This window comes from Rhodamnia argentea, chromosome 3, assembly GCF_020921035.1.
Source record: "Rhodamnia argentea isolate NSW1041297 chromosome 3, ASM2092103v1, whole genome shotgun sequence".
Classification (NCBI taxonomy): Eukaryota; Viridiplantae; Streptophyta; class Magnoliopsida; order Myrtales; family Myrtaceae; genus Rhodamnia; species Rhodamnia argentea.
The window spans coordinates 4778721-4798632 of NC_063152.1; the positions used below are offsets into that span (position 1 = coordinate 4778721).

General features: G+C 41.3%; 2 protein-coding genes and 2 pseudogenes across 3 annotated transcripts in view; 2 read left to right on the forward strand and 2 right to left on the reverse strand.

Moving 5' to 3' along the window:
• The window catches only part of LOC115727865 (phospholipase A I), a 9240-nt gene extending 8059 nt beyond the window's left edge, over window positions 1-1181 (reverse strand). For both annotated transcript variants that reach the window (XM_048276029.1, XM_048276027.1), the window contains exon 1: window positions 334-1181. In XM_048276029.1, the coding sequence (XP_048131986.1) occupies window positions 334-888 (555 nt within the window). In that variant the 5' untranslated portion in view covers window positions 889-1181. The remainder of the gene's footprint in view (window positions 1-333) is intronic.
• An 8520-nt stretch (window positions 1182-9701) lies between these two features.
• LOC115730565 (putative F-box/LRR-repeat protein At3g44810) lies at window positions 9702-10403 on the forward strand. Its single transcript, XM_030661180.1, has one exon. It carries the CDS (start codon window positions 9702-9704, stop codon window positions 10401-10403), a length of 702 nt encoding a protein of 233 aa, XP_030517040.1.
• A 409-nt stretch (window positions 10404-10812) lies between these two features.
• LOC115730564 lies at window positions 10813-13526 on the forward strand (annotated as a pseudogene).
• Window positions 13527-15201: 1675 nt separating this feature from the next.
• Window positions 15202-16441, reverse strand: LOC125314292 (annotated as a pseudogene).
• Window positions 16442-19912: the final 3471 nt, after the last annotated feature.

Consider the following 19912-nt stretch of genomic DNA (forward strand, 5'->3'; position numbering starts at 1 on the left):
GTGCTAGGAAATAATAAATCATAGATACTACAAGTCCTACATTTTTTTCCTTTCCTTTTTCCCAACAAAACTTAGGTTCTCTGAGAACCTAACCAGCTGTGATTTGTCTTCTACAAGCTTAACTGAGCACAAAAATCCCCACATAGAACTCTGATGGAATTCCACCAACGGATAACTCAAATTCAAATCCCAGAACCATATTCCAACCTAAGCCACCTGGATTCATATCTGAATCATATAGCATCCCGTACCCAACCTATTACCATTCAAATGATAAACTCTAAGCCACGAACATCATTAGAGGTCCTAAGAAAACCATGAATAAGCACTAACCGACAAACCACAACCAAAGAGGCTCATCACAGTCACGGTCCTCCAATGTTCTCCACACACCAAACTACCCTCGCCGACACCGCCAGCCACCGCATTCGCGAAATTCCACCGCAATAGCCGAGTCAAAACTCCAATTCCATCGCTTTGTTGCCCAGACCCACTAGTCTTACTCATCTTCACGGCCTTCAGCGGTTCCCTTCTCTTAACCACCCTCATATCGACACCAACATTCTCATCCTCTTCTCGGAAGCTCAATTCCACGGTAACAGTATCCTGTGGCACGGGCATCGCGACCATCAGCTGCGACTGCAACCTCAGCGCCACCTGATCCTCGTCATCGCCCGCCGTCCAGTCAAGCTCGATCCTCCCCAACCCCGCCTCCTGATCCCGTGCCGCCATCGAGCTCAACGACGACGCCGATCCCGACGACGAGGAGGATGACGACGAAGAAATCGATGAGCGCGTCGGATCCTCGACGGGGCTCGGATCCTCAGCGCCGTAAGTGAGAACGAGACGGAAGTTCTCCGACGTCCGGTTCCATCCCACCCAAGACATTTCGATCGGATATGCTGATCCCGGACGAGCTTCACCGACCTCTCATTCGATCCCGGCGTTCGACGACCAAGATCGAAACGGCATTCATGTGTCAAAACCGAGTTGGAGGATCCAGGAGAAACGGGGCGTCCGATTGAAGATGACGAAGCGAAATGCGACCGAGGATTAGGGTTTCGCGAAGGAGAGAGAGGAAGATCTGCGAAGAAGATGCAATGGCGCGAAAGAAGGGAGGAGAAACGCGTGCGTTGATGAAACTGAAGCCGTACAGACAAAGTGATCAGAGATACACAGAAGGACAAGTGAACTGAAAACCGAGCAATTTTTTTTTTTCTGTCATCTTTTTTATATTTCTAAAAACTTCCAATAAAAAAAGCAAAAATTAATCTTTTTGGTAAAGTAATTTTTGAAAAAGAAATTTATTTAATTACGTAATTTTATTTTTATACTTTTGAAGTATTTTTTTTACTTCAAAAATAATTTTTGAGCCACTTGAAAAAGTAAAAAATACTTTTCTTCTCTTCAAAAAACTATCGATCAGAAATTAGATTTCTAGAGCAAAAGTGTTACCATGTTTGCCTAGTAACTAATGATTAGTTTGGCTTTGATTTATGACTACGGAAATCGATAAAATCAAATCAAATTGATAAATTTCAATTAAGAAAAATTACCATGCAAATATATCTAAGTTTAACAACAACTAGGTGCACTTTAATTTTAAAATTGCTATTTCGTGCATTTAAGTATTAAAGTGACCACATTAGATTGGAGGGAGATGGAATCGGTTTCGCCCTTCTGAATATTGGTTTTAATCGATTTGACTGTAACAATCTCGTATTCATGGAATAATGTATCTTTGATAGTATAACATGGTTCGTCCGCAAGAGAGCATGATGAATCTTAGCATGTAAAACAATATTCATTCAAACACGAAAGCTAACCATCATAAAAGAAAATCAAATGGGATTAATTGTTAGGATTAATACCATAAAAAATTCTAAAATTGATATGCTTGGGCTATATTTAATACCATAAGAAATTCTAAATTGATATACTCAAGTTATATTTACTTCAAATTAATTTTCATGTAACTAAAAATTCGAAGTTGGTACATCTGCGCCACATTTACCCCAAACAACTTTTTGTGTCGAAAAAAAATCTCAAACAAGTATATATGTGCCAAATTTATCCCGAATTTTTTTTAAGTCACAAAAATCTCAAATTTTGGAGTAAATGTGGCATGGGTGTTCATTTTGGGACTTTTTTTACATCAAAATTAATTTGGGATAAATGCAGACAAATGTACCAATTTAAGGTTTTTTGTGGTATAAAAATAATTTAAGATAAATGTGGCACAAGCGTTCAAGTTTGAGATATTTTTATGGTACATGCTCTAATTATTATCAACGCAACTAAAATAGATGCATGTAGGTAAATCCAAATAAAGGTCTCTTCCCTACACTTCTAATTTTGAAAATATTCAAATAAAATTAAATGTATTACTAAAGATGCGGGATCTATGAAAAAATATATAAATCTATAAAAACATGTACTATGTAACCGTGTCCTTTGTTAGAGTGTGCATGGAAATGAAAACACCATAGAATTGCCCAAGAAGTCCTAAACCTATCGTGCGATGGTTAACTCAGTTATAAATTTTTTTGACAATTTGCTAATTAGTCCTTCCTGCAAATTTTGGCTAGAAATTGATGTTGGCTGTTCTACATGGTTATTTTACGTTGACGTAAATAATTTTTGCAAGTATTTTTTCTTTTTGATTTTTTTATAATTTTTTTTGTGTTTTTGTTTCTCTTTTCTTTTTCCACGGAAGCAACATGAATATTGAATAGGAGATGACTTCAATTGCACCAAGAAGCCCTGCCTCAGATGAGTGCTTCGAAAGCTCCGTTGACATTTATATTGTTTTGGAATACATATTGACCTCACAAGGATGCGGAGAGAAGATGCACTTCATGAGTCGATCTGCCTACACGTTTTGCTTTAACTGTTATATGGAGAATCACCTTACGCATTGCTTGACGTAAAATGGATAGTGGGTTTTTTTTTTTTTTTTGTTGAATCTTTTTCATGTGCTACCAAATAGAGCTGTGGCATCCCAGGTCGTGCCACATTCTAACACGTTATGGTTTATCCACGACTAGTCAAGCTTAGGATAAGATCTACCACATGTAGGATTTACTAACATTTCGCGACATGTCATCCGACCTATGTAAACTATATGGGCTCAAAGCTAGAATTCAAGGCAAAAAGGTTCACTAGAAAAGTCCAATTTTATATCAAATTCATTTACAATTATCATTATGATCTCCAAAAATCTTCGGCATAGCCGGGAGGTTTGGGATGACTACTCCTCTTTGTTTACTTACTGCCGAACTCAAAAGACGTCATAGAACTATTTCCCTCCAGCACTAGTCCCCCTCCAAAGGATCTCCCTCAAAAGTGTTGCTCGCCTGCTCAAGGTTCCCCGGGTCAAGTGGCTCATCTGCGTCGTCCAAAGCATGGTACGGGAACGGGCCTATAAGCTGCCCGTCTATAGGTATATAAACATCATGAAAAATGTGAGGAACCATGCTAGACACAAAGCCCTCGTCCACCCATGAGGTGAACTCACATACTACTAGCTTCGGTTGTGGCGCATCTAAGTGAATCATGTCGTAGTTCTTTACCTTGTATTCTAAGGGGACTCCAAAGCAACCTGTTGGAGGGGTTTCCATTGTTTTCTAATCTGAAAAGAGAAAATAACACAAGAGTGAGCTATAGGCCTAGCAAGAAAAACGTCCAATTTCGTGTTGTTCCTAAGCTTATCCCTCATTAGCTAGCTCAATTGACTCAAGGCAACAAGGTAACAACATTATTTTTTTTTTGGGTAAGGAAGGTAACAACATATTTATATGCAATTTTTCCAATAACAACAGAGTTATTTCAAATCCAAATAATGAGTTTCGTTGTGTGACAATCACTTGTTATAAATCATGCATAAGTAGTTGAAATGAGTGACGAACATGTTTGTACATGAATGTCATGAACACGAGTTCATCTCGACCAATCCTTTCACCATCCACAAAACCGATCTAGAGTTGTGACGCCTCCCTCCGAGGCAAATGCCTCCCTCCAAGGCCTTCTTGCGGTGGCCACGACATCCCCGCACACAGCTCGGGGTTAATGCAACTCTTTTTCCAGGGCATCCCGAATTCATTCATATTGAATCATTCCTATAATCAATTAGAACTATTCAACACGAAGTTGGAAGAGATTATTGCCTTAGTTTCAAGGGTGAACAGGAGACAGCCGCTCGGTCTTTCCTATCGTCTTCATGGTCACTTGCGTCATCCAAGAGAGCGTCGACGGAGCTGCCCCAAACCCAGCGTTCTCTCCTCTTTTTTTATTTTTTTTTTAATTTCCTTTTTTGCGAGGGTCTTCGACGTGAATGACAAGGGATATGGGGAGGAGGACTCTTCCCTGTACATGGTCCTTGTGCATGTAGTAGAGATTTGGTGGCTAATTCCCCGATTGCCACACTCCTCCACTAATCTTCCTTCTCATTTGCCATAGATGCCACGTGTTTAAGGAAGGAGCGGCTCATTGGGATTAGCTGCATGCTTTTCACGTCCCAAGAGGCATTGCCAATGTCATATTATTTATGTAGTCTTATTAATAAAGTTTAATAACCAGCCCCTCCCTACGCTTGGGGAGTACTACCACTAAGGGTTCTTTAATCCATTGTACGAACCCTTATAATGTGATATGGATTCAGCTTTACCGGTATCGCATAGCCTCGGCGTTCGCACCTTTCCAATCTAATTTTAGACCATGCGCCACAATCCTTAGCTAGGCTACCCTTGCACGTACAATCTGTTGACCCAAACTAATCCTTATATACGCATACCACGGACATTCTTTAGAACTTTAATTTTGTCCCTTGCACTTCTCGAAATCCATCATCACATGGCCAGATACGCAAGCCCCAAAATGCTCGATAATTGCAATTTGGGGCTTCCCTTGCGTACGCACAAGTAATCGCACATGTACTCAAATTTCCTACTCTACACGGTTTGGGCGGCTACGTCCTCAACTCATTTCCCTCTTCACGTGAATCTCCTCATCACAAGTAAGCTTTCAACCCATTTCGGTTCTCTTGACCATTTGGAATCTATCAAAAGTGGGATGTCACAGGGTAGCTTGTGTTCCTTGTGATTTTTCCCTACACTATCGGTTGCTCTCTCGAGGTTCTCCTTTCGGCTGATTGCCTCTGTTCTTATTGTTGAATGGAGATTGGTATTCCTGAGTATCTTCAAAGAATCTACAAACTCTCAGTCAGTAGGCATGATTTACCCAATTTCTTGAAGGAAAAGTATATGAACTCTTTAACCTGCACCGTGCTCTATCCAGGCGTGAGCTACTCTGTTAATCTGGGTATGCGTGGCTCCTATTAATGTGCTACTGACTGCCTTTGGCAGAACAAAAGAACCCAGGAAAGGAAGCAGGTTTACCCTTCTCCATGGGATCATCCTTCAAAATTGGACGTGCCTTCACCATTTACAGGGTATTATAAATTCAAGATATCATTTTGCAAAGTTGGACAGACGGTCACTTCGGACGTTTGATGAGGCAAAGGGGTTGCCTGTCATTTCGGTTTTCCTCCGTCTCCTAAATGTCGATGCTTTTGAGAATTTAAGCTTTACCTCTCTCTTTCCCATTTGATTGCAGATCTGGACTTGTTTTTCCACGTGTGCTTTCTCGCTTGGTGCTGCAAGCTTCTTGAAGAGAATTCTTTTAGGGGAAGGGCGGCTGATTTCTTTAAAAAGCTCTTATTTGGCGCCTCTGTGTTAACTGGAATCGTTCTTATTGGAGGAATGGCACCTTATGTATCAGAATCATTTGCTATAATTTTATCCCTTTTGTTGTAAAAAAAATAGCCATTTATCTTGACCAATTGTATTGTTTATTTATAAACTCCTCCAATTTTTCGTTCACGAAATGTCATTCGCCCGGAGAATTGGATACACATGCAATTGAGTTTGTGTTTTCTATTTGCAGGTTCTTCTGGGATTCTGGGTCCTTGTAGGTGCAAGTGCTTGGGTGGATTTATTGGTAAGACTCTGTTTCTGTAATACCTTTGATGCTGTTGAGTGCTTTTTGATGGATGCAGTCTGAAAGTTGAATTTCTATTAGGCTGAGCTGAGCGAGACATGATTGTCAATGTTCACGTTCTGCTTGGAGGAGCTTTTGGCTTGGCATTACTTTGCGGATATAAGTGAGAGATAAAAGCTGGGCTCTTAGTCAATAGTGTTATAGTTTCTTGAACGACGTAGAATCATCCCACCCCCCGTTAGGAGCAAAGATCTACTAGAATCGACATAACTCAACAATCTGAGATCAAGTAACTCTGACTGTGCTTCACATCTGTTGATTTGAAATATCGATCTTATCATGAATAGCGAACACGCATAAGCAGTCCCATTAGTCTGTGAAAGCTCCCGTCAGGTCAGGTGGCCGGTGTTGAAGTAATGATATTTGTCAATATTTCACTGCCTTTTTACGAAGATCACCTTAGATTACTGATGGGCGGCGTTATTACTTTACCCTTTGTGGCTAAAACATACCATTTTTATGTTAACTGACCCAATTACCCTTCAATCACAAGATTAGGTTCCATATTAATAGTTGTCATTGCCCCTCTCCTTTCGATAAGATTATTTTTCATCATCTTTCTCCTTCACATACCGTATTTGCGCTAAGTTTCCAAGAAACAGTTGGTTTAACTTATATGCGGTGTTCTTTTAAATTAGTAAAATCGTATTATGCCTTTTGTTCTAATGTAAACTATATATTGAAATTCAAACCATGTTTCCTATCTGCAATCATGAATCCATTAGTTTGTTGAACATATATTGTTGTCGAAGTTGAGTTGGTATAAAATCGAACAATTTTAATTTTGTCTGAGTTGTAAGTTATCTTGATGTAAGTTTTCTAAGTAGTCGTTTGTATTTTCTAATTACAGTTTCATGATAATTTTCTTCTGTGCTGGCGCTTATGCTCAATCTGAAATATTGAGATTCTTCTCTCGCGAAAGAAGCAAATATCGTTAGGTTGTGAGAGAGAAAGAGAAGAAAAAAGATTATTTAAAGCATCAAATGCATCCTGCGAGCTTGAAAATATCAAGTCTCATTCCCACTATTTAAGTTATTTGACTGTACATTGTCGCTGGTAGAAAAATTGTTAAAATGAATCCCCTTCTTCAACAGCCTTGGTTATAGTTAATTAGCATTCTCCTCCATACCAAAAACGAAAAGACAAACACATAAGAGGACTACTCCCTAAGATCAGTCCTGGAGTTTAGAATGAAATGGTGTGGGAGGATCTGCTTTGTATCCTCACAGGCTTAACTATTTAAAAACGAGCATTACAATCAAGGAAAGAAGATGACCAATCTGTTTGAAACTGGCATAATCAGAAATGGGATGGTAAGATTATCAATGAAAAAGGTCTTCCTCGCATAGTTAATCGGAGAGGACTTTTAAGTTCCAACATTTAGTTCATAGTCCAGTAGCTGACATTATAAAGCAAGTCACTGAACAGGGCATTGCACACCAGTCTTACAAAAACTATTATATCCATCCTCCCTTTTTTATTATCAAAATGTAATTCCATTTCGTGTCAATTGGTGAAAGGGTATAACATATTAACATCTCATCATGTTCCTCATACACAAAGATTGCACCGGGGAAAAGAATAGACTTTTTTCTTCTAAGTCTTGCAACAATCATGCTTCCAATTGTGAAATAAGATAAATGATGAGGAGTCATTTCCAAACTTGAGAAATAATGCTTCGGTATGGATATGGTTGAGAAACAATCCTTTGGTATAGATGGAATGGTCGGACTTTACTATTAAGGCCCCGTTCGTTTCACGAAAATTAAGTTGTTTCCGGAAAATATTTTGCAATAAGTCATCTTTCATGAAAATGAAAATATATTTCGGTGTTCGATTGAAGCATGAAAATTAACCGGAAAATATTTCCGTTGTTCGCTACGAAAAATCGGATTCAATTTTCCTCCCTACCATAATTTGAATGATTTTGTATTTTTAATTATTTATATTTATATTTATAATTAAAAACTCTAATTTTCTTTTTTTTTTCTTTTGCCTTCTTCTTAGCCCGTTACCGGCCACGGCGATGGCTGGCGAGGTCGAGCTCGCCACCCTCGTCTAGCTCACCTTGCTGGTCTAGCAAGGCCGAGCTCACCGACATCGAGGGACTCACCTCGTCTGAGTCGGTAGGGTCGGCCTCGCCGCCTTGGGCAAACGGTTGTGGCCGTTAACCGATAGAGAAAGAAAAAAGAAAAGAAGAAAAAAAAAGGAAAAATGAAAAAAAAGTTAGACTAAATGTTAAAATATCAAAATGTTAGAATATTAAAAATTGCGAAATTATTTTTAAATGATTAAAAAAAGGTAATGTGAAGCAACGGAGGGAAGAAAGATGAGGGAAACTATTCCCCACTTTGAAAAGACACAAATATCTTTCCCACTTTTGAATGCGTTTTTTCCATAAGTGGAAAACATTTTCCCTGACTTATTTGTTTTCCGTGAAACGAAGCAGGGTAATCTGATTTTTCCTTTTTTGTTTTTAGCGAACTATCACTATTTTGGTAATATTGACTATTCACTAAAGTGAAAACACACACACTACGAACATATTATGAAAAATTCTTTAAGAAAAGCTTCAATGCGCTAATAACTGGTCAAAAGCCACAACAAATCGCAAACCATTGTCCAATTGTTAAATGAATAAAATTGTAAAAATTGTTAACGTCAGCGCCGTTCTTGCCACATAGGACGAGGGCATTCCCGTTAGCAATTTTATAGGCATGATGATAGTCATCCAATACACTATGCATGCCGACTCAAGATGGATATTGAAATAACCCGAAGAAATCTTCTTTCAAACTAGCTAATTTGGCTGCACAACATAATCTCAGAGAAACTTTCCTTCCCTTTATTGAAATACTATGGAGACTTTTTGTAGTTTTTTAAAAGAAATTCTGAACTTTGTATTATTATTTTTCTGTTTTTCTTCTAAGTCACGCGAGGGCTAACCGACTTTTTAAATTATTTATTTTTCGCAAAGAAAAAAAAACGGATTTAAAAGACAGAAAAAAAGAAGAAGAAGGAAAATGAAGCAAAAAATTATAAAAAACTGGAAACTTAAAATAAATTAGAAAAAATATAAAAAGAATAACCTGTTTATTGGGACATCATATAAGTAGTAGAACTCATTCACATTCAGAGTTTGAAAATTAAGATAAATTATAAAAGGTATAAAAAGAATAACCCGTTTAGCGGAACATCTTATAAGTAGTTGAACTCATTCACGTGTGTCGATACCTAATTTTTTGTCAATCTTGTAAAAGCATGGGAACTAGGACTACCATATCGGGAGCATTTGACATCCGTAATTTGGTTAAGTCCATACTTGTTTTATGACTACTCATATTTTGTAATTGTTTCGAGTCAAATTGTCCAAGAGGGACAACTTCGTCATCCTACTTAACAAGTGAATAGTCACGGTATGTGTTGGGCTATTCATTGCTTGTTAATTGTGGGTTTTTGGCACTGGGTCTACGGATTTTAGCTTGATCTTTAGTGGGTTTGTTACATTTTTCCAAGATTTTTTTCGTATGTGGATGTTTGGTTTATTATTATTATTTTTAATCTGTTCGGAATCCGAGTCGTAGGGTTTGAAGTTCCCTTTTTTGTAACAGTAGGGACGTTCATTTAGTTTCCTTGCTGGAGCGATGGATAGAAATCCACCCGTTAGGGAAGCTGGCCGCGTCGGTAGCTTGTGTGATCTGCCTGATGGACTGCTCCACCACATCCTTAGTTTTCTGCCATTGAAGGATGTCGTCAGAACGGGTGTCTTGTCGAAGAAGTGGAGGAATTTGTGGGCTTTTGTTCCTAATCTGGCGTTCGATGAATTGGAGTTCCCTCATAGAAAGTGTTTCTTCCAGTTCGTAGAGAGGTGCTTGATGTTTCGTGATATGTCAGCTGTAAATTCTTTCTCTCTGTCGTGTTTTGTTCGTCAAGACGTGCCTTCCATATATACTTGGATATGTTTTGCCATCAAGCACAGTGTACAAAAGCTGCACCTTTGCCTTTATGTGCGGACTCAGCCGGATATCCGCTTTCTGGTACCTTCACAAGTGTTTAGGAGCGAGACATTGACGGAGTTGCATCTCGAAATTGAGAGTGCTATTGTAATTCCTTCTACCGCCTTGCTTCCGAAACTAAAGGTACTGTCTCTTGTGCGAGTTTCTTTCAAGGATGATCAATGGATTGGAAAGCTGCTTTCGTCGGTTCCTTGCCTTGAGGACTTGACGCTTCAGGATATCTTCTGCTGGCATCTTAAAGAGATTAACATTTCTGCTCCGAAGCTTGCGCGATTGTACATAGTGCAGAAGGTGTTTCCTGCCAATATCAGGAGTATAAATGGAGCATAAATACACAGAGTTACGAAAACTATCTCCCATATACTTATTTGCCTATTCTCCTAAACTCTATTGGCTCATGCGCAACATGCGCGGTTTCCATTCCCTGGCGCTTGTCATTTTCTCTCTGTTTATCAGAAAGTATGAGAAAAGCTGAAGCTTTACACATTTGTTAGACAATCAAAAATTCAAACGAAGGTGAAATCGAAGAAAGTAGAATCACGTACAAATTGAGTTTTCGTCTTCTTCATTCGAACCTTTTTCTCTCTTCTTTCCCGTCGACTCTTACAAGTGTTTCGCAAAAACTCTCAGCGGCGACGACCTAAGAAGCAAGAACAGTGGAGCTGGTCATCGTCATTGGTTGGGTTCGGGAAAACTAAAGAGTGGGTTTGGTTTTTCGTTTGGAGGGTGAGGGGGAAAGATGGCTCAAGCACTGGAGATACGGGACAAGCAGATGCCCATCGTCACTCGCTCCTACATCACCGCGGCAATCGTCACCACTATCGGTTGCTCTCGAGGACATCGTTTTTTTCTTTGACTTCTAGATGGAAAAAGAGCGGTCGCTTTTTGCTGACTGGAATTGAAGGGTAATACTGTGCTTCTCGGTTCTCCATTCCGTCGTTCACTACATTTCCAGTGAGTCCCTCTAGTTGCACATTCTGATTCTCCCTTTCCCCCACTCCCGAGGATCTTGGTTCGGAAATTTAGTGGTTAAAAAGAAGACTGAGACATGCTTTCTCCGAGTCATAGGGTTTGAACGAGTTGTTCCCTTTGCCAATTCTGAGTATTGCTTGTTGTTTTTCTTTTGATTTGGATGCTAACTAGAGTCGGCAATTGGTTTATGTCCCCTCGCCATGAAAGTAATGCCTAATGCGTTGAATTCAGCGTCATATTTAGCTATGAAAGTAATGCCTAATGCGTTGAATTCAGCGTCATATTTAGCTAGTCGATATGACTTGCTCTGTTTTCATAGCACTGTGTGCACCTGTGTCACGAAAGTAATGCCTATTCCATCGAGTTCAGTGTCATATTTAGCGTCCATCGAGTTCAGCGCATGTTTAGCGGGTCGGTCGATATGACTTGCTCTATTTTCATAACACTGTGTACTATTATGGGCCGGATCATGGGCCGGAGGCTAGGAGACTTTTGTTTGTGTACTATCATGGGCCGGAGGCTAGGAGACTTTTGTTTTTGATTCACTTGAATCATCGTAGGGAGAGAAAGTTTTAGAGAGAGAGACTCTGGGAGGAATGTTTTTGTATTTCGTTTGTGGATGTCAAATAACAAAGAGGACTCCCCTTTATATGGTAGGGGGTCTTGAATTACAACCGTAGATCTCCATATCATCTAACGGTTAAGATCGCACCTCCTACCTTCCCAACTATCGACATTCGGTAGGAAGGTTCCGTAACCCTAGGCAAATTACCGTCTCGCCCGTCCCCGAACCTTCTAGAATATAGTAGAAAACCCTAGACAAAGGATTAAGACACTGCAAGTCTTGGGGATCATCTCGGCCATATGCACGACCGGTTGGGGCACGAAAATCTCAGCCCGTGTCATTTTTCCCCACTCATTTGAGCGCCGTCCTCGGTGCTCTTGACCGGCTGGAAGCCACATCTGCCGATTCAGAGGATGTCGACAAAGCAGTGTGATTTGATTCAGAAGCAGGGGCATATTATTGTCCACGGAGAAGATATTCTGCCGCCGATAAAGAATTTTAAGGATATGAGGTTTCCAGGCTCTATTTTGAAGATGTTGCAAGCTAAGGGAATCGTGCAGCGGACGCCAATTCAGGTGCAAGGTCTTCCCGTGGTTTTTACGGGGAGAGATATGATAGGGATTGCATTCACGGGGTCAGGGAAGACTCTGGTTTTCGAGTGTGCCGGTCATCATGATTGCTCTTCGGCAGGAGATGATGATGCCCATTGCACACGGTGAAGGACCATTCGGATTGATTGTCTGCCCTTCAAGAGAGCTCGCCAGACAGACCTATGAAAAAATAGAGCAGCTTTTGGTTCCAATGAGAGAGGCCGGTTATCCAGAGTTGAGGGCTCTGCTTTGTATTGGCGGAGTGGATGTGCGGTCGCAGGTGGAGGTTGCGAGGAAGTGAGTGCACATTGTTGTCGCTACTCCTGGTAGATTGAAGGATATGCTGGCAAAGAAAAAGATGAACCTTGACAATTGCAGGTAAAATCCATTAATTCATCCTTATACAACACCTTTTGAACCTATGCACTGCTTTCCACAACATCTGGCTTTCTTTGAATACAACTGTTGCTGTATGATCATGCGTTGGCAATTTGATTGGTTTGCTATGTAGGTAGTTACTAGTGGACAGCAGACTGGAACTGCCAAGTACTAATTGTTGTCCCTACTCTGAAGCTACCACGTCGAATCTTCTATAACTAATGAATCTGCATTGAAAAAGCATATGTTCGTTCTTCGTGCTTTCTGTTTTTGCTTGCATTCTATGTGTGCCGTTTGGATTCCAGTGATCAATGCTAACTCAAAGGTTACATAGCGCAGCATGGGATCTCGATTGAGATTGCTTTTTGAGTTCTTATTTTTGCCTCTTCTGTCCCGAGGTTATGGAACATCACTGAACTGAAAGTTCTTCATTTGAAACTTTTTGCGCAATTTTCTATTTATGCACTTTTGCCTTGGTTATTTGAACTTGCTATTTGTGGGGACAACTGTACTGATCCGTTGCTTTCTCCAGGTACCTTACTTTAGATGAGGCTGACAGATTGGTGGACTTGGGATTTGAAGATGATATAAGGGAGGTGTTGGACCACGTCAAAGCTCAACGTCAAACGCTCCTCTTTTCTGCCACTATGCCTACCAAAATACAGAATTTTGCAAGAAGTGCTCTGGTTAAGCCCGTCACTGTCAACGTTGGTAGAGCAGGTGCTGCAAATCTTGATGTCATTCAGGAGGTCAACCATGTCAAACAGGAGGCGAAAATCGTTTACCTTCTCAGGCGCCTCCAGAAAACCCCACCCCCTGTTCTTATATTCTGTGAGAAGAAGGCCGATGTGGATAACCCTTCCTGAGTATCTACTTTTAAAAGGGGTCGAAGCAGTAGCCATTCATGGTGGGCACAAGCTCTCATTTCACCCTCAGCAGTATTGGTAGTTCACAACGTGTCAATGTCGCTCAAGCATTTCACCAAACGCTTCGTGTGTAGTGCTTAAAGCACCAAATGTTCTACCATGAATCAAGCACCACTCATACGTACAACAACGGATGAGTGAAACTTCTCTCCCAATAGAAACCCAATCGATTGATCTACCTCCTTTTTTTTTTTTTTCTAATTAACCGTCCCATTCGCCCCATAGCCTAAAAAGCAGTAAACTTTACTCATACACAGCCACGAAACTCACCCATGAAATAACCAAAAATGGAGAAAAAAATCTAGAAAAGAAAATCTCCAAGTTACCTATTGGTTTCGCTGGAGCAACTTCAGAAATAGCAGAGAAACGAGGAATTTGGAGACACTGATGAGAGTCTTCAGGATCGGAATGCCTTGCCCGGGAAACGATGTACGAAGCAAGTCGAAAATGGCGGGACAGGAATTGGACTTATTGAGCGTCGACTGGGTTTCCAGTTTGGGCCTGCTCATTCCTTTCAATTGGGAAATGCCTTTCTTATTCGCCTATCATGGCTCAAAATTATCGCGATTGATTTGAAATCAGACTCGAAGTTAATCGCGATTAATTCGAAATCGCATCCTTTTGATGTTTCTTGTGACACTCGAAGTGTTTGCAAAGGAAGCCCAAAGACAGAAACAGATGACCGGAGAGAATAGTTAATAAAAAAAAAAAAGTTATTATTCAATTAAATGTGTATTTATTTCATTAAAAGCTTGTTATGGCTGAAAACAAACGGAAAAGGATATTAATTTTAGCGCTCGATTCAAACTTACTGCCAAACCCAGCATTCCAGTAAGTATCAAAATTGACTGACTCAAATTTGACCAAGTGGTTAACGAGAAAACCACGCTTTCTATATAGGCTAAGGAGTCCCTTCAGAAAAAACCATCTCTAACATTATGGAGACAGAGGAAATAAACTTTTATAACACAGTTGGTTCAGCTGCATTTTAGGGCTTGAACTAAACAACATAAAAATACTGACAAAAGGGAATGACTGCAACCACAGTGAAGGCAAAGAGCAGAAAGACGACCAGAAAAATTTTCAACGAAAAAGATTTCCTATGCCATAAACCATAAACCAGATCTTCCCAACCAGACATTCCAGTGTACCTTTCAAATACCTCCTGAATAGGACGATTTGAAATACATTAGAGAAACTGTCCTCTTGGTCAGACAGTTTCCTTCAATTTATCTTCCGCAAATCTACCCTATACTAGCTTTATTTTAATCAATGCCAGTTGCAGTTCTAAACTCATAATGACGTTGATTATCCCTGCTTCTGGAACTTGGTATCCTTGTCCTTGATTTTGTGGTGGATGGATGTCATCCAAATATAGCATAAGAGAACTCGCCAAAATAAACACAACTTATTAAAAAGAGACCACTGGATACATGAGAAAGCTAAGGTAGTCAAGGAAGCCCCTATGATTGCATCCAGTAAAAGACCATGAATTTATTTCTTTGAACGGAACGACAAGCATGCCATGCTCAAACCAAACCATAAAGAAGATAGATAATACGCACCTTGAAGTCTTCTAAATCAAGCCAACTGTTCCTTTCTGTCGGCAACAGCTGATTAAACCCTCCTCCTGTTCATGTACTGTCTAGGCTGATGCTTTGTCACAGCCCTAATGTTGCTTACATCTGCTCTCCGGACCGGCTTCCCTTTTGACGAATCAAACCCAACCAGAATGCCTAACTTCGTCATCGTCTCAACATCATCATCCTCCACAGCATGCTTCGGCTCCTTCAGCACCACAATTTTTCTCCTTCTTGCTCTGCTGCTCCTTCATGATTCCATGAACAAAGTCCACCTAGGAGCACGCATGGCAGGACCATCAACAACGACTTTATGAACAATGCCATCAATCTAAATGAAACTCCAAGCAGAAACTGTGAGTACTTTTTCCTTCATAGTTTTCCTCAGTGCAAAACATCATCCCGAATGCCCATCTTAGCATACACATTGGCAACCAGGATACAGCATCCACTATGTTGAGGTTCTAGTTGGATCAAATGCCTGTGTACTTGCTCTTTAAACTCAACTTAGCCATCCATCATACACCCATTTAACAAAGATGCGCAGATTGCACCATCTGGTTCCATTATCATACTGTTTATCAACACACCAGCCTCTTTTATTTTCAGCCAGACCAAGAGGTTGCCCATTAAACTTTGCTCAGACGTCCACCAAGCGCCATGCTTCATTGACTAGATACTTCTGAGTGCAGGCCATAAGAGCTCCAATAAATGTCACAGCATTTGGTTTGGGACCCCTATTTTCCATCTCCGAGAAAAGCTGCAGCCCTGTTAAATTCTCACCATTAACAGAAAACACCTAATATCATCACACTCCAACTTGTCACATCTTTCAGGGGCATTTGGTGAAACATTTTCTGTGCGAATCTGACGAACCCACATTAGTCGTAGAAGATAATCAGTGCATTGCCTAGCTCAAGTTTGTAGTCGATGACATTCTCATCTGGGTACTTATGAACCCATTTTTCCTTCTTAGAGGCTCCCACAACGGCAGAGGCACTTAGTACGCTAACCAGAAGAGATCCACTTAATTTCACGCTAGCACGATCTTTAACCTCAGAAAACAACTCAATGGCCTCATCAAACCGCTCATTCCCGATCTTTAACCCATTATCACGACATCGAAGTCGAAGACACGGGGGAAGGAATGCGAGAGAAACGCCGGCTGCATGTTCATCTTCCCGTATGGCGTACCTGAAGCGAGAGAGGCCGGAGATGATGGCGTGGGCATGGATTTGCTCCGGGTGGTCAATGGTTGAGCATCTTCACAATTTATTACTGCACATCAATTTAGTCCTAACCTTTTTTTTGTTCCACTTCAATCTTACATCTTTATGCGAAATTACAATATCCCCATCCCATCAATTTTCACCGGCACGCTGCTATTTCAGCAATTTCTAATGATAATCGACGAAAAAAGCCATATTTAAATTTTCAAATAAAAGTCATGGATTGAATTAATAGAGCTGTCAATGCAGGTCACTATAGCCCACCGAAAAAACTTTCCCTAGCTAGAGGGAAACCTCTCTACTCACTTTATGATGTAGCTTTTCCCTGCTTTGCTGAAGCAGACTGCCCTCTTCGTTTTTTTTCCTGCTTCTTCATCAACCCCTTTCCAGATGGCCCCCCTTCTAAAGCGGTTACTTCCTTTTCTTCTTGAGAAGGGTATAACACTCATGATCTGTCATCCCCCGTGATTCTCTTCTCCTCACACACTCTCCTTTTCTGTTCGGGTCTCATCCACTGGATCTTTGCTCACCTGCTTCTTCATTCTCTAAACCCTACCACATAATTACAATTTTGCTTTCCCTTTTCTCTAGCATCGTTTGAGGGGTTCTGGCTTCTCGCTGTTCCTTATTTAGCTCCTCAGCTCTGCCCCTTTTGCTCTACACCTTAGAACAGGAAATTTCTACCCAATTCTGTCCTCTTGCACCTGTTGCTGTTTACTTCTCTCTCTTGCTATATCCAAGGAAGATCCTGCTGATGCTGCTTCTCGCCTGGCTGGTCTTTGCAAAAAGTTGGGTAAATTGATGAATCCAAGAGATAAAGCAAACATATCTGATGAAACAATAGAGGAGTGTCCAGCTACTTTAATTGGCCAGCTTTACAATACTCCTACTGTTAATTTTGCCGCCTTCCAGACAGCCATGAAGAAGGCTTGGAGAACTGAACAGGTTCATTTTACACCACTGGAGAACAATTTGTACAGCTTTGGCTTTCAATCGGTTCAAGAAAAGGACCGTGTGATTTCTACTGGACCCTGGTCGTTCTCCAATTCCCTCTTACTATTGCAAAATAGTGACCCTCATACCCCACCCCAATGCTATGAATTCCATACATGTGCGTTTTGGATTCGGATACTTGGCCTGCCTATTGGATGGCAGTCTGCTCGTATTGTGGAAAAAATTATGAGTCAAGTCGGCCGGGTGTTGCAAATAAAGATTGAATCACGTACTCCTGCCGCTCCACTTACCATTAAAGCCAAGGTTGAACTCCAGCTGGAAGATGCACTTCAAGTTGGCATCCTTGCTAATTACAAAGGGCTGGAGCGTTGGCTCGATTTCAAGTACGAGCGGCTCCCTACCTACTGTTACTCCTGTGGGCGCATTGGACACTATGCTAAATTCTGTCCTCTGGTTCCATACGATGAAGACCGATTTGATTCTTCTATGAGTAGTAGCTATGGCAGCTGGATGAGGGCAGAATCCTGTGATCACAGTCCTTTCTGGCGTGTTTTCTATAATCTACAGGCAGATCATGATGGCTTCCATCCACCTCATGTACCCCCCCCTCAACTTGGTCCATCATATTACCCTGAACAAGAACCTTCAAGGCGCTGGCAGCAAAATCAGGATACTGTAGCGACCCCACCTATATCTTTCCCATCTCTCGGCTCTGTCCAACACACCACATCCTCTCCCTCTCACTGTCCCGTCTCCCCTGGTTCTAACATAGTCATATATGGACAACCTTACTCACCCCCACACACCTTGTCCCCACCTTCAGTTCTTATCCGTCCATCAAGCCCCACTTCACCCATACAATCTCCTCTTCCTCTTGGGCCAGGTGCTGTATCTTCTCCTGGTGACTATAAAGGGAAAGCTATAGCGCAGGCCACACCCCCACAGCTCTCAGTTCAGACTAAAACAACCAGGAAACATAAAGGTAAAAGCCAGGTGGGCGCCCTTTCTAAAAAACCTCGTCGCTTTTCTCCTTACGTGGCTCCACACCAATCACTACACTCAGTTTCTGACCCGCAGCTTGTTGACACTCCAATTATCCAAGCGGGGGAACATTCTACATGGGCTTTGGTAGCTAGCCCTAATAAGCTACCACGTACTCCATGACGATATTGTGTTGGAACTGTCAGGGGCTGGGCAACCCTCTGACAGTTCGTGAACTCCGGGCTTTGGTGGCCCGGGAGCGGCCCACTTTGGTGTTTCTTATGGAGACGAAGCAACCCGATGAGGTTATCTTACGTCACAGGAGAAAACTCCATTTTTTGGAAAGCTATACCGTCGCTCCTCTTGGCACGGCAGGAGGACTTGCTATTTTTTGGTCGGCGGGAGTTGATGTAAATATTTTATCTGCTTCACATATGTGTGTTCATTTGTCTTTTATGGATCGAGATAGCCATCTACAAATGGAGATCACTTTTATCCATGCTCCTAATGATTTCCCAGGCCGTCAACGTCTTTGGGTCGAACTCCAGAGTATCCATGAGAATCTTCAGCAGCCGTGGCTATGCTTAGGTGACTTTAATGAGCTTATGTATAGTTGGGAAAAGGTGGGTGGCCGCCCGGTTGAGAACTTTCGTATTTCAGCCTTTCGGAACTTTATGACAGAATGTTCTTTAATGGAGATTGACTGTAAGGGTTGCGCATTTACCTGGTCTAACAATCGACAAGGGCTGGAATTGATAAAGGAGAAACTTGATCGTGTTTTCTGTTCGTTAGACTGGCGTTTACAGTATATAGAAGCTGAAGCTATTGCATTACCAGCAATTGGTTCCGACCATTCTCCATTGTTGGTGTCTCTTCATCCCCCACCTCCTCCTCGTGTTCATTATTTCAAATATGAAGCATATTGGAATATGGATCCTGATTGTAGCCGAGTTGTAAAGGAGGCATGGCTGGACACTCATTCGGTGCGTGAATCTTTTCTGGTTAAGCTACATCATGTTCAACGTCGTCTTTCAATTTGGAGTCGACTTCGATTTCCGCATGCTACCAGGGCTATTCAGTCTCTCAGGCAAGAGCTTCAGGACCTTACTAATCGACAGGTATACTCTGCTGATGCTGATATGCGCATCACTGAACTTAAAAACCAGATTGATGACTTATGGCGTCAGGAGGAGCAATATTGGGGTTTAAGGTCTCGAATTCAATGGCTAACTTATGGTGACCATAATACTCGTTTCTTCCATGCCACCACTATCCAACGTCGCCAGCGGAATCGCCTATCCACCCTTAAAACAGCTGAAGGTATATGGCTTCGTCATCCACAGCAACTACAAGATCATGTTATTTCCTATTTTGCTGATCTTTATCGGAGCCAAGGCCCGCGCCACTATGATCCCATATTGAGTCACTGTCAACAGACCATTACAGCTTCCATGAACTCCTCATTGACTCAATCAACTACCCTGGAAGAGGTGAGGACAGCAGTATTCCAGCTAGGTAAATCCAAAGCACCAGGCCCGGATGGTTTGAGTGGCCTCTTCTATCAATATCATTGGGAGACTATTCAACATGACCTTCTTCAAATGGTTCAGGCCTTTCTCAACACAGGTATCTTACCAGGCTCCTTGAATCATAGTCATATTACA

Coding starts and splice junctions, on each gene's coding strand:
- LOC115730565 (XM_030661180.1), top strand. CDS start 9,702: ATGGATAGAAATCCACCCGTTAGGGAAGCTGGCCGCGTCGGTAGCTTG.